Source organism: Molossus molossus, unplaced genomic scaffold, assembly GCF_014108415.1.
Source record: "Molossus molossus isolate mMolMol1 unplaced genomic scaffold, mMolMol1.p scaffold_m16_p_17, whole genome shotgun sequence".
Lineage (NCBI taxonomy): Eukaryota > Metazoa > Chordata > Mammalia > Chiroptera > Molossidae > Molossus > Molossus molossus.
Window position 1 is genome coordinate 21682118 of NW_023425352.1, and position 14990 is coordinate 21697107.

At 42.3% G+C, this 14990-nt stretch overlaps 1 protein-coding gene across 1 annotated transcript in view; it reads left to right on the forward strand.

Moving 5' to 3' along the window:
- Positions 1 to 14990, forward strand: part of ARL3 (ADP ribosylation factor like GTPase 3) — a 47422-nt gene that overhangs the window by 24091 nt on the left and 8341 nt on the right. Inside the window, exons 4-5 of the mRNA XM_036264970.1 lie at positions 9361 to 9411; positions 13274 to 13459. Coding sequence (XP_036120863.1) covers positions 9361 to 9411; positions 13274 to 13459 — 237 coding nt within the window. The remainder of the gene's footprint in view (positions 1 to 9360; positions 9412 to 13273; positions 13460 to 14990) is intronic.

A 14990-nucleotide genomic window follows, 5' to 3' on the forward strand; every position in this document is an offset into this window, starting at 1 on the left:
GAAAAATCAATGGAAAAATATTCTCAGGTGAGAATTAAAAAAAAAACAACAACAATCTGAACCGACACCTCACCAATAAAGATATACAGATAAGCATATGAAAAGATGTTCCGTATGATATGTCCTTAGGGAATTGCAAATTAAAACAACAATGAAATGCCACTACATGCCTGTTAGAATGGCTAAAATCCAAAAACCTGACAACACCAAAAGCTGAGGAGGATGTAGAACAATAGTAACTCCTATTCATTACTGGTGGAAATGCAAAATGGTACTATGATGGAAGCCAGTTTACAGTTTCCTAAAAGGCTGAACCGTAGACTTATCATACTGTATGATACAGCCATCACTCTTTGCAGTGGTACTCAACCTGTGGGTCGCGACCCCTTTGGGGGTCAAATGACCCTTTCACAGGGGTCACCTAAGACATAACAGTAGCAAAATTATAGTTATGAAGTAGCAACGAAAATAATTTTATGGTTGGGGGTCACCACAACATGAGGAACTGTATTAAAAGGTTGCGGCATTAGGAAGGTTGAGAACCACTGCTTTAAGGAATCTACCCAATTAGTTGAAAACTTATATCCATATAAAATCCTGCCCTGGGCTCTGTAGCTCAGTTGGTAGGATCATCATCCTATACACCAAAAGGTGGTGAGGTGGTGAATTCAATTCCCAGTCAGGGCACATAACCAGGTTTCGAGTGCAATCCCCTTTCTGGGTGCGTATGGGAGGCAACTGATTGATCTCTCTCTCTCTCTCTCTCTCTCTCTCTCTCTCTCTCTCTCTCCCCCTTCCTCACTTTAAATATCTTTTTTTTTTTTTTTAAATCCTGCATATGTATGTTTATAGCAGCTTTATTCATAATTGCCCAAAACTGGAAGCAACCAAGATGTCCTTCAATAGATGAATAAACAGTAGTAGCCACAGAATGGAATATTATTCCGTGATGACAAGAAATGAGCTATCAAGCCACAAAAAGACATGAAGGATCCTTATATACATATTGCTAAGTGAAAGTCAACCTGAAAAGAATACATACTCTGTGTTTTCAACTATATGTATGACATATTTAAAAAGGCAAACTATAGAAATTAGTAAATATCTCTATAAGTTAGTTTTCAGAGTGCTGTGCGGAGGGAGAGAAGGGTTGACGAGATGATATGTAGGGGTTTTTTTAAGTGATGAAGTTATTCTGTATGAAACTATAATGATAGATACATGTCATTGTGGGTTTGTCAAACCTGTGGGACAGTGATTTTCAACTGGCGTGCTGCAAGCATTTTAAAAACATGCAACACCTGCCCTGGCCAGTTTGGCTCAGCGGTTAGAGCATCCGCCTGCGGTCCGGAGAGACCCGGGTTCGGTTCCCGCTAAGGGCATGTACCTCGGTTGCAGTTTGTCCCCGGCCCTGGTTGGTCGTGCGGGTGGCAGCCACTCGATGTGTCCCTTTCACATCGATGTTTCCCTCTCTCTCTCTCTTCCTCTCTCTCCCTCCCACTCTGTCTGTACAAAAAATGGAAAAATGTCCTCGGATGAGGATTAAAAAAAAAAAAAAAAAAAAAAACATGCAACACCTGACTATTTAGTCAGGGGCACTGACTTCTTTTCCCTTAGATTAAAAAATGACAACAGCCAACACAATAGCCACCTGGTGTGAATGAATAAAAATTATATTTTTTGTCTGATTGGCAAAAAAAAATGTTTTTTGGTGTGCTGCAGAACTTGAGTAATTAGTTTATGTGCCGTGAGATGAAAAACATTGAAAATCACTGCTATAGAACTTTAAAACAGCGAATGAACCTAATATATCAATATGGGTTCATTAATTGTAACGAACCACACTAATGCAAACTGTTACTAGGGAAACTGGGTGGGTAAGGGTGCAGTATATGAAACTCTCTATGCTATCTCTTCAGTTATTCTGTAAATCTTGTTCGCTCTCGTCTCCTTCTGGCACTCCTATGATGTGAATGTTGGTACACTTGAAGTTGTTCCACGAGCTCCTTGCACTATCCTCATTTTTTTTGGATTCTTTTTTCTTTTTGCTGTTCTGATTGGGCATTTTTTGCTTTCTTATATTCTAAATTGATGGTTTACTTCTTAGCTTCACCTACTCGACCATTGCTTCCCTGTAAATTATTCTTTATTTTAGTTACTGCATCCTTCATTTCTGACTGGTCCTTCATTAAGCTCTCGAGGCCCTCACTAAGTTAATTTAGCATCCTTATAAGCAGTGTTTTGAACTCTGCATCTGTTAGATTGCTTATCCCCATTTTATTTAGTTCTTTTCCTGGAGTTTTGTTCTGTTCTTTCATTTGGAACATGTTTCTTTGTCTCCTCGTTTTGTCTGCCTCCCTGTGTTTGTTTCTATGTATTAGGTAGAGTTGCTCTGTCTCCTAGGCTTCCTAGGGTGGCCTGTTGTAGTAGGTGTCCTGTAGGGTGCAGTGGCCTCCCTGATCACCTAGCTGGGCCCTTGAGGTGTACACCTTATGTGGACTTTACACTCTTCTGTTGTAATTGAGTCTTAATTGCTGTTGGCATGTCAGTGGGAGAGTTTTAGTCAGGCTGATCAGCTGCAAGGATCAGCTGTGCCCACTAACCACCGACTTCTGACTACCTTGGATGATCAACTGTGCAGGGGCCCACCACACAGAGCAAGACTTACTTCAGCAGTACTTTCGTACCCCCTGAGTCCATTTCATGAGTGTGTCCCTTGTGGAGGTGGTTGGGTGGTGATGCTTCAACATGGTCTGGAGCTGTTTACTGTGTGTGCTGGCTCTAGGGCAAGGTCAGCCACTGCCTGTGTCACAGCCAGGGCCACCAGGCATGAGCTACAAAGCAATCTGCTGATGGCTGCTGCTTGTGCTGGGCTTAGAGGTGCCCAGGTAAAGCCAAGCTGTGAACCAAGGCTGGCTGCTTCTAGTGCCGGACCTGGGGCCACTTAGTGAGAGGTATGGGGCTCGCTGTGGCCAGATGCTGCTTGTTTGAGAGAATTTAGGAAAATCTGAAGCAGGAGCTAAAACAGGCCAATCCTATGGTAAAGCCACTGGAAACAGCTTGGGTGGGCCTGAAAGTTGGGTGGGGCGGGGCCTCAGGGGATCACCAGGGCAGGGTAAACAGTGTGAGCCAGGTTGCTGGCATCCCAGATATGACCGCCCTCTGCCTGCCCTGTGGGGGAAGGGCTCACCAAAGGAACAACAGTCTCCGCCAGCACATCTGTCCAGGAGAAAGCTGCCTCTCCAATCCTTGCCCCGATGCCAAACAGTTCAGTTCTTTTCCATATGTCTCTGGTGTCTTTCAAGCTGCCTCCTTTCTATGCTGGAGCTCAGAGGGAGTGGGTCCTAGTAAGTCTGTGCACAGGCCCTTTAAGAGGAACTACCTGGGGCTCCAAAAGCCTCAGCCTCCCTCAGCCTCAGTTCCCCCTGGTTTTACAGCCAGAAGTGATGGGGATTCTCTTCCTGACACTGGAACCTGAGCTGGGGGCCCGGTGTGGGACCAGGACCCCTCACTCCTCAAGAAGGACCTTCACAGCTGAGGTGTCCTGATTGTTATCCACCACACATGGGTGTGGGACCAGCTCATTCAAGTTTCCGCCCCTCCTACCAGTCTCAGTGTGGCGGCTGCTTTAATTTCGTAGTTGTAGGACTTCCATTCAGTTTGATTCCAGGCGGTTCTGAAGGATGGTTGTTCTGTAGTAATGTTGTAATTTTGATGTGGTTGTGGGAGGACGTGAGTACTGCGTTCACCTATGCCGCCATCAACAGGAAGTCCTTTTTTTTTTTAATCCGCACCCGAGGACATTTTTGCATTCATCTTCAGACTGAGCGGGAGGGAAAGAGGGAGGAAGAGAGAACGAGAAACGTCGATGTGAGAGAGACACATCGACCGGTTGCCACCCACATGACCCCAGCCTGGGCCGGGGACAAACTGCAACCAAGGTACGTGCTCTTAGCAGGAACCAAATCCAGATCTCTCTGGTCCAAAGGCCAACACTCTAACCGCTGAGCCAAACCAGCCAGGGCCCTTTTCGTTTTTCTTTTTTTTTATTCTTTTAATCAATCAATGTAATACACTCTATTAACTATCTCTTTATTTATTTATTGTTGTTTTTTTTTTCTTAATTGATTTCTAGAGAGAATGGAAGGGAGAGGGAGACAGATAGAAACATCAATGAGAGAGAACATCGACTGGCTGCCTCCTGCATGCCCCGCACTGGGGATTTGGCCCACAACCTGGGCATGTGCCCTGACTGGGAATCAACCAGCAACCTCCTGGTGCATGGGTCGATGCTCAGCCACTGAGCCACACCAGCCGGGCAGAAAAAGATTTCTTGAGAGCATGAAATGGTTCCCTAGGGGTTTGAAAGAGTCAGAGCAACTCCTAAAAGTGCCAAAGTTATTCTCAGGGATGATAACCTGAGAACATCTGACTTCAGTTTTATTGATTTTGGAAAGGTGACTAAGAAACCTGAGGTATGGGAGAAAGGAGAGGATAGGCTGTCTTCATTTCTTTCAGACCAGGAAATAACAGCCTTTTAATAAAAATACATAAGTTGTTCATGGTATATTCATATAAACTATTTCATATTCATATACAGCTTCATTTACTTATCAGTTTTGTGTTTAAATACAATATAATGTCAACAAAATAACTTTGTCATCATTTCCATATCCAAAGTGAGATCTCAAACAACTGTCTCGTGCATTATTTCCGTAATGTCACTCACACTTGAGTATCGATACTCAAGTACACATAATCACTGCAGCACACATAATTGAAAACAAGTTATCCAGAAACCTTATTTATTAGTTTCAACCTCCTTGTTTACTTTTACTCAAGCTATCAATAAAAAGCCACACCCTGGCTGGTTTGCTCAGCGGTTAGAGCCTCGGCCTGCGGTCCGAAGTGACCCATGTACAGTTCCCGCTAAGGGCAAGTACCTCGGTTGCAGTTTGTCCCTGGCCCTGGTTGGTTGTGTGGGTGGCAGCCACTCGATGTGTCCCTTTCATGTCAATGTTTCTCTCTCTCTCTCTCTTACTCTCTCTCCCTCTATCTGAACAAAAAAATGGAAAAAAATGTCCTCGGTGAGGATTTTAAAAAAACCCACACATTTTAGTGTCATCTCTTTTCTCTGCCTGCCCCTCTAGTGGAGAAATACTTAGGAGCAATAAAATGACCAAAAGGTGGCAGCAGGAGGGAGGAGGACCAGAAGCAAGAGGAGAAACAAAGAGCCCTCCCTTCAGACAATAGATAGTCAGTCTCTGGATAATCCAGAGTGGGCTGAACTTCCATCAAAAATGTACACACATTGCCCTGGCCGGTTTGGTTTAGTGGTTAGAGTGTTCGCCAGTGGACCAAAAAGTGACTGGTTGAATTCCGGTCAAGGACATGTCCCTTGGATATGGTTCGGTCCCTGGCCCTGGTCAGGGTCCTGTGGGAGGCAACCAACTGATGTGTCTCTCTCACATCAATGTTTCTCTCTCTCTCTCTCTCTCTCTTTTCCCTACCCCCTGCCCTCCCTCCCTCACACTCTATCTGAAGATAAATGGAAAAATATCCTTGGGTGAGGATTTAAACACACAAACACCTCTTTCTCTAGCCCTTCGTCCCACAACCAAATAACAATCTCAAAGCAGTTGCCAAGGAAGATGTGAATTGGCATTGCTTAAAGCATCATTCTGATCGCCATGGATAACTGTGTTTTAGAATAGGTTTATGAAACTTGGTTTTTGAGGTTCCATAATAGTTTAACATCAGTCAGAAGCACTATAAATGTTTAACTTTATATAATACTTTCTAAGTATTTTATTGATTATTAATTTTTTTTTGGATTTAAAAAGTTTACAACTAGACTAACAACTATATTATTTAAAAAAAAAAAAAAGACAAGAGACTCTCCTTATCTTTATCTTTTGACCAGAAGAAAACAGTTCTTGGGCCACACTGGTGTGGGAAGCCACCAGGAGAAGCATATACCAATGCAGAAAAGCAAATTGGTGTATCACCAGACTAGCTTGTGCTTGTGACTTTTCCATGTGGCCCATAACAAATGGGGCAGTTGTCTTATAGACTTCTTCCTGGAGTTATTGTGTGGTAATCATCAAATTTTATAAAAAGTATGCTAAATGTTAGGAAGAATATATGTATAGTTTAGGAAAACCCTCCTCTTGGATCTTTTAATGGAAGTATTTCCTATGAAAGTTTATGTCTAAGCAATAAATAGCAAGTAATTTGGCAAGTAATTGCAAGTAAAAGTTAAAACTTTCTTGTCATTGATCTTCAGCCTCTGGGTTCTCTGGTATCATCTCTCTGGTGATTAAAACTCTTCCCATTCGTTATTATCCTCTCCCGATTGTTTTCATCATAGCAAACATTGGTTTCTTAACTGTATATTTTGTTTTCAGCCTTGTCTCAGCCTCCTCTTTTCTACCCTTAACTTGTTACTCATAGCCTTTGCTCCCAGGCACATTTTCCCTGCTTTGTGATTCCTTTCTTGCCCATTGACCTGTGCACAGCCTTCAGGAAGCCCTCTAAGCCCCAGATACCCTCCCAGTGTTCACCTGACGCTCTCCCCTCCTTCACATCTTCTTGGGCTATTGTCTGAGTGAAAATAATCCTAATCCACTGTAGATTCCCAGTAATTCTAATTAGGTCTTTTATAATGAGGTTTACTCTCCCATTATATTTCGTCTTTCTACACATCTACATTTACACTGTGTCAGCTACTTTAAAAATGGGAGCCTCACTGGTGGAAAACATTATGGAATTTTGGGTTATTTGTGGTGTGCAGAACCCATTAATGTATGTATTGACATCGAGTCAAGAGTAATATTAACAACAATGTTAATAAGGCCACAGTAAAAAATACTGAGGCCAAACACATCCATCTTCTTCCTTTATGATTCTCCATGAAGAAACACAGGTGGAAACTTGGGGTATTCTTCAGAGGAAAGGCTGAACTTGGCTCCTGGTATATTTAGCACTAGTGATTCTAAATGAGAGTGTATTAAACTAAGGAATTTTAATTTTTTTCTTTCAAAAGAGAGCAAGTTTTCAAGTAGCAGAATTTAACCTGCATACAGAAATGCTTGTATACATTATAGTATATCAGTTTATGTAATTTAAGGCTGTAAACGTGAGAGTTGTTTTTCCTTAAAAAAAAACAACTTTTTTTTAGCCCTGGCCAGTTTGGCTCAGCGGTAGAGCATCAGCCCACGGACCAGAGTCGTGGGTTTGATTCCGGCCAAGGGCACATACTTCCGTTGCAGTTCGTCCCCGGCCCTGATAGAGGGGTCCTGCAGGAGGCAACCAGTCAGTGTGTCTCTTTCACGTCGATGTTTTTCTCTCTCTCTCTCTCCCTATCTTTCCCTCTCTCTCCCTCCAACTCTATCTGAAGATAAATAGAAAAATATCCTCCAGTGAGGATTAAAAAAAAAACTTAAAATTTTTTTTCTTTATTGATTTTAGAGAGAGAGGGAGAGAAAGATAGAAACATCAATGAGAGAAAAATATTGATTGGCCGCCTCCTGCATGCCCCTGCCCCCCACTGGAGATTTGACCCATAACCTGGGCATGTACCCTGACTGGGAATCAAACCGGTGACCTCTTGGTGCATGGGTCCACACTCAACCACTGAGCCACACAGGCTGGGCTAAAAATACTTTTCTTGATTTTATTTTTTTGGAGATAGAGCAAGGAAGAGGAAGAGAGAGAGAGAGGGAGAAACATAGGTCAGCTGCCTCCTGTATACCCCCTCCTGGGGATCAAGCCCACACCCAGGCAGGCATGTGCCCTGACCAGGAATTGAACCGGCAACTGCACAGGATGATGCACAACCAACTGACCCACAATGGCCAGGGCGTTTTTTTGTTGTTTTTCAATGAATACAGCAGGTCATCAAATAATGTCATTTTGTTCAACATTGTTTCATTATAACATTGATGAGAAGCCATAGGAACTCTTGTTTATGTCAATTAGACTATGTTAAAATTGGTTTTGTTATATGTAGTTTAAAGTTGCAGAACCTATCCAAGGACATTAAGTGAGGACTTACTGTATATTCTATTTTTTTTTTTAACATTTTTTTCTTTATTGATTTTAGAGAGAGAGGAAGGGAGAGGGAGAGAGAGACAGAAACATTGATGAGAGAGAACATCCATTGGCTGCCTCCTGCATGTCCCCCACTGGGGATCGGGCCCACGACCTGGACATGTGCCCTGCCTGGGAATCGAACTGGCAACCTCTTGGGTCGACGCTTAACCACTGAGCCACACCGGCCAGGCCACTGGATGTTCTTTTAAAGGACTGTTTCCATTTTACCAGTAGTTTAATAACAGTTCTGAATTCTTTAAAGGAAGTTAGAAAATTTGATAATTTTTAAGATTAGCAACTAGGAAAACATTTAATATATCATTCAACTTTTTTAAAGGACTACAAAATTATATCTAATTTTCTTTTTAAATTTTCATATGAAGAAGAATTAGATGAGAAGTTTTATAAGAAACTAAAATAATATTTTGGGGTTCTGTAAATATAGGTGATTTTCTTTTTTTGGTCTTCCCTTATTTCCTTTATTGTTATAGGATGTTATTTATGCAATAAATAAAATTGGGTGATGGAAGACAAAGCTTGAAATTTGTAATATGATGAAACTTGACTCCTCTTACTCTGGCAAAGGCTATGTATGCTTTTGCTCTTTGCTTACAACCTCCTAGCAGCCTGTGAAGGTAGGAATGGGGTGGAGATCACTGGGTCTCCTGCCTCAGTGCATGAAATCAGTGTATAGTTAATACTGCAAATGATACTTTCAGAGTGATGATGTTCGAAGACTAGGATTTGTAGATGTCTCGAAACCCCATCCCTCTCAGACAGTTGGGGCTGCAGTATTAGCAGAGTACCCAAGAGCCCTGGGTTTACTGTCAGGTATGCTTGAATTGGAATCCCAGTTTTGTCAGGTACCTGATGTAACTTGAGCAAGTTACAACTTCTTTGGGCTTGTGTTTATTTATGGGAAAGCAATGCAATCTATCTCATAGAGTTGTAATGAGGATTAATTAATGTGTTGAATCTAGCAAGACTATTTAGTGAATACCCAGTAAATGTAGCTCTTTTCATCCTGCTTGGCTCTACTGACTTTACTTTGGAGCTTTGCTGAAGGTATTTGGGGGGCATCCCCCATTTAATTAATTTATTAATTAATTTGTTTATTTTACATCCATAGATGAGGTAATAGTTACCAGTTCAATTTCCATTTGCTGTGCTAATGTGAAATTGGCAGACAGGATCATCTGCTCCTCCCATAAAGGTGCCCTTTTGTAAATCTGCTAATTGAAATAATCTTCTTCTTTTACTTTACAGATATATGTAATTGACAGTGCAGACAGAAAAAGATTTGAAGAGACGGGTCAGGTAAATAATTCTTCTGTTGAGCTATTTCCCAAATAACTGGGTATTCATTAATCTGCCTTGTAAATATATGAGAGTGAGAGAGGTATTTTTTTTTGTTTGTTTAACCTTTGCAGTTTAAACAAGACAATCATTCTGGCAAGCAGGCAAAGATACCAGTTGCCTAAAAAGAAATTAGTCCAAAAATTTTTAAACAATTTATTTGATTAAAGCCTTTTAGGCCTTTAAAAGCCTTTAAAGACTTATTTTTTGAAGTCATAATAAATATTAGCCTGCAAGAGCAGTGCTAAACAATCACAGTTGTAAACTATGCTAAGTAAGAAGACTTTACTGTGAAGCTTTACATGTCCCAAAATTATCTATGTTTCCAGTTTTTGAAGTGGTATATTAAGGAGTGTAATTCTTTTTTTTTTTTTTTTTATCCTCACCCGAGGACATTTTTCCATTTTTTGTTCAGATAGAGTGGGAGGGAGAGAGAGGACGAGAGAGAAACATCGATGTGAAAGGGACACATCGAGTGGCTGCCACCCGCACGACCAACCAGGGCCAGGGCCAGGGACAAACTGCAACCGAGGTACATGCCCTTAGTGGGAACTGAACCCGGGTCTCTCTGGACCACAGGCCGACGCTCTTACCGCTGAGCCAAACCGGCCAGGTCAGGAGTGTAATTCTTAAAATATGGTTTTGGGGGTTTTTTAATTGATTTTTTAGAGAGAGAGAGAGAGAGCCCTGGCCAGTTTGGCTCAGTGGTAGAGCGTCGGCCTGCGGTCCAGAGAGACCCGGGTTCGGTTCCCGCTAAGGGCATGTACCTTGGTTGCAGTTTGTCCCTGGCCCTGGTTGGGTTGCGCGGGTGGCAGCCACTCGATGTGTCCCTTTCACATCGATGTTTCTCTCTCTCTCTCCCCACTCTATCTGAACAAAAAATGGAAAAATGTCCTCGGGTGAGGATGAAAAAAAAGAGAGAGAGAGAGAGAGAAACATTGATTGGCTGCCTCCTGCACACCCCCTACTGGAGATCAAGCTCGAAACCTGGGCATGTGCACTGACCAGAAATTGAACTGGGACCTCTCAGTCCATGGGATGACGCTCAATCCACTAAGCCACACTGGCCAGGCAGGAGTGTGATTCTTTTTTGGTACGTGCCCCTAGCGGGAACTGAACCCAAAACTCTCTGGTCCACAGGCCAATGCTCCAACCACTGAGCCAAACCGGCCAGGGCAGGAGTGTGATTCTTAATTTGTCTTTCTATCTGTCACTAGGGTGTTCATGCTGGATAAGTTTTTGTTTTGTTTTGATGTCTTAGACCATCCTATATTTTACTCATCCCATAATACGGTTTTTTTTGTTGTTGTTTTTTGTTTTTTTTTTATCCTCACCTGAGAACATTTTCCCATTTTTTTGTTCAGGTAGAGTGGGAGGGAGAGAGAGAAACATTGATGTGAAAGGAACACATCGAGTGGCTGCCACCCGCACGACCGACTAGGGCCAGGGACACACTGCAACCGAGGTACGAGCCCTTAGCGGGAACCGAACCCGGGTCTCTCAGGACCACAGGCCGACGCTCTAACCGCTGAGCCAAACCGGCCAGGGCCATAATACGGTTTTATGCAGAAAGATTAAAACTATGTAAATGGTTTTTCTGGAAATTATTGGTTATAATTATACATATATATATATTTTTTTATCCTCACTTGAGGACATTTTTGCATTTATCTTCAGATAGAGTGGGAGGGATAGATGAAGGAAGCGAGAGAGAAACATCAATGTGAGAGAGACACATTGACTGGTTGCCACCTACACGACCCCAGCCGGGGCCGGGAACAAACTGCAACCGAGGTACATGCCCTTAGCAGGAACTGAAACCGTGACTCTCTGGTCCACAGGCCAATGCTCTAACTGCTGAGCCAAAATGGCCAGGATTGGTTATAATATTTTATAGGGGATGGAATGGCACCTTTGTTTATAGGACAACGTCTTTAAATAAAGTAACATTTCCAAGTCAAAAACCAAGGGGGGTGTTTAAGTTTTAATCAAACTGAATAAACAAGTTATAAGCAAACGGAACTTACCACCATGCCCAAAAGCTCTCCAGGTTTCTTCCCAATCCACGTAGAAATGAACCCAGAGGAACAATTCACTATTATTTTTATGTATGTTTTTCAATATCAACTTAATTGATCCAAAGTTAACTTTAACAAATTCAAAGAGATAGGAAGAAATGTGCAAGCCAAGACTAAGCTACTCTTGTTTCTAAGCCAAGAGATAGGTAGGTATACTTTGAACCCAAATATGGCTTCAAATGCAGAGTACATGTCAACAGATTACACAGCGCAATTTGTGTACATAGTTTTAAATAGTGAAGCAGTGGGCATAGACCATTTTACCGAGTACGCTGATAAGAAACAAGGAGTAGAGTGGACCTCTTTGGAGAAGCATGATTACATTTTATTGCAGAGTCCTTGGCTTGTGTCCTAAATGATCATAGCCTTCCAAAGGCAGCAGTCCCTAGGTTTATGTTCCTTTTTCCTGGAAATTAGTTTGAGAACTCGTTTCCAGACTCTTGAAGATAACCCTATAATACCTTGGTGATTTCTGGATCATTACTCGTGTGATCTAATGCTAAAGATGAGTTTGAGGGTGAAGGGTATCATATAACCATCTTCTTCTTGAACCATCTAGTTCTCTTTGACAGCCCAAGTGTCTTAAGTAGAGTTAAAATGGGGGTTTAATGGGGAGAGGTGGGCCCTCGTATTTAGGTAAGTATACATCCTCTCCTATGCTTATTGCAAACAGAATCAACATATTATTTAGACCCCAACCAATAGCCTAAGAATCAGAGACCTTGCCAGATGTACTAATACAGTTATTTTAGGATGTGGGTTTGATGAAGTGTAGTGCATGTACATGTTTTGGAGACAAAGATTGATGAAACAGAATTATAGTCTTTTTTTTAATCCTCACCCGAGGACACTTTTCCATATTTTGTTCAGATAGAGTGGGAGGGAGAAAAAGAGAGAGAGAAACATCAATGTGAAAGGGACACATCGAGTGGCTGCCAGCTACACAACACTTCAGGGCCGGGGACAAACTGCAACCGAGGTACGCGCCCTTAGCGGGAACCGAACCCGGGTCTCTCTGGACCACAGGCCGATGCTCTAACCGCTGAGCAAAACCTGCCAGGGCCAGAATTATAGTCTTTAAAGCAATTGTCATTTTCAGTTTATATTTTAAAATATGTGTGTGTGTGTGTGTGTGGATATATATATATATATATATATAATTATTTACAGATAACAGTGGCTAAATTTAAAATTTCTAACCACCATTTGTGTTCTCCTTTGAACACAAAGTATGTGTTTCACAAAGTATGATTTATGGATCCCTACAGCAGAACTACTATAGGGGAGCTAGTTAAAAATAAATTCCACCTGGAGAGTGTGGCTCAGTGGTTGAGCGTCGACCTGTGCACCGAGAGGTCATCTTCGATTCCCACTCAGGGCACATGCCCAGGTTGTGGGCCAAATCCCCAGTGGAGGGCATGCAAGAAGCGGCTAGTCAATGTTCTCTCTCATCGATGTTTCTATCTCTCCATACTTCTCTCTTCCTCTCTCTCTAAAATCAATAAAGAAAAAAAAAATTTTTAATGCAAATTTCTGGGCCCTCACTTAGACTTTCCAAAGTCAGCATCTTTGGAGTAGGCCCAGCAATCTGCCAGGGTGTTCCACAGGCTCAGGTTTGAGAACCACTGCCCTTGAAAGTTCCCAGTTGATCAGCTTAACTGTTTTGTTTTTTTCTAACTAGAAGTGAATGGTTAAATATCATAGCTTTCATTTTTCTTTCCCCATCCATTCTCAAAATGATCCAGGAACTAGCTGAATTACTGGAGGAAGAAAAGCTAAGTTGTGTTCCAGTGCTCATCTTTGCTAACAAGCAGGATTTGCTCACGGCAGCCCCTGCCTCTGAAATTGCAGAAGGACTGAACCTGCACACCATCCGTGACCGAGTCTGGCAGATCCAGTCTTGCTCAGCTCTCACAGGAGAGGGCGTTCAGGTGAGATTACCAGACGACTTGGTCACCTGGCAACATGAGAGCCAGCCTCAGTAGTCTGTTTCATTGGTTGAACTGATCTAGATAGGCAAGATATGAAACAAATAGCCTTTGATTGGCAGATGAACAACCCAGAATGTGAAGGGCATGGAGAGTTTAGTTCTTTTCTAGTTATCAACCAATGTGATATCATTAACTGTTCTAGGAAAGACAAACTACCCCATTAGATAGGAGGTCAGAACAGAAGACTTTCTAACTCTAGGATTCTTTGATGTATGGGTTGGGGGCTTTGTGTTGTGTCTCATATTGTGGACGCTAAATACTGTACTCCCAAGGTAACAGCCATCGACAGTTATGCACACTAGTTATCCTATAGAAGTGTTTTGTTTTTTTCTGTTGGCTGTCTCCGCTGCCTTCAGAGTTGGTGTCTGTTTCCTGCTACTTCGGTTTGGTTTCCCACTGGGAGGCTTCTGCTCACAGGGCCCCATGTTGTATACTGAAGAACTAACTATATACCAGAAGAGTAGGCTCCCCCTCATTTGATATTAATTTAGGGCAAGACAACCAAGAGGTTGTATCCTCAAAGAATGATAAACAGGTTCAGCTCTGATGCTTCCTACCAAGCAGACGCAAACCAGGTCACACTTGGAGTCAGCGCTCTAGGACTTCTTTACTCCAGAGCCCCAGCTTGCTCACATGCCTCATTTGGAACATCTGGAGGACCTGCCAGGGAAGTGGACCAGGCTGTGAGAATCAGATAGTGCTGCTCTGGGATGCTGTGGGGGGTCAACAGCATCTAAGGAAATGGTGTCTTCCCTCGTTGCCATATGGCATGTGTCTCTAATGGCATGACCGATTTGCTTTTCTCTGAACTTGGAGTGTTGGGGTACGAGCCTGTGATTTGATTCTCAACTGTTACCCTGCAGCCTCTTTCCATTTCCTTTCTAATACTCTCCTTCCCTCTCTCCAAAGGCATTTGACATTGATTTGTCTTAAAACTGCCTGACTACTTTTATTTCAAGAAAATAGTCACCTCCTAGAATTATCCCACTTGTTCCATCTGTTTGCTGCTTGGTTTTTTCTTTTTGTTAAACAAACAACCAGGGCCTGTTTCTGTGCTTGGCCTTTCGATCTGAGAGCAGAGCAGTCAGCACAAGACAAGCACTCCTCCTCTACAGTCCTCAGTACCTGCACCCTCCAAAGCTCTTTGTGCATGTATGTGTGTGGTGGACCCGAAAATAGCCAGAGATGACCTCAGCTACACCTCCAAAATAGATGCTGGACCTCTGTGGGTCTCTCTGTGAGGTTTCAGTTTAGGGAAGGGGCAGGTGGTAAGTCTTATTTATTCCCTTCTTCCTTAGAGTCTGGTTTATAAAAGTAATATATTCTCATTGTTAATCATATGAAAGTATATATAATTTAAAACTGTAAAGTTCTTTCCTCTCCCTTAATCGCACTTGACAAAAGACCTGTCATTAATAGTTTTATTCTTCTTAAGTCTCCTCTATAAAACTATAATCACATATGTGATTAT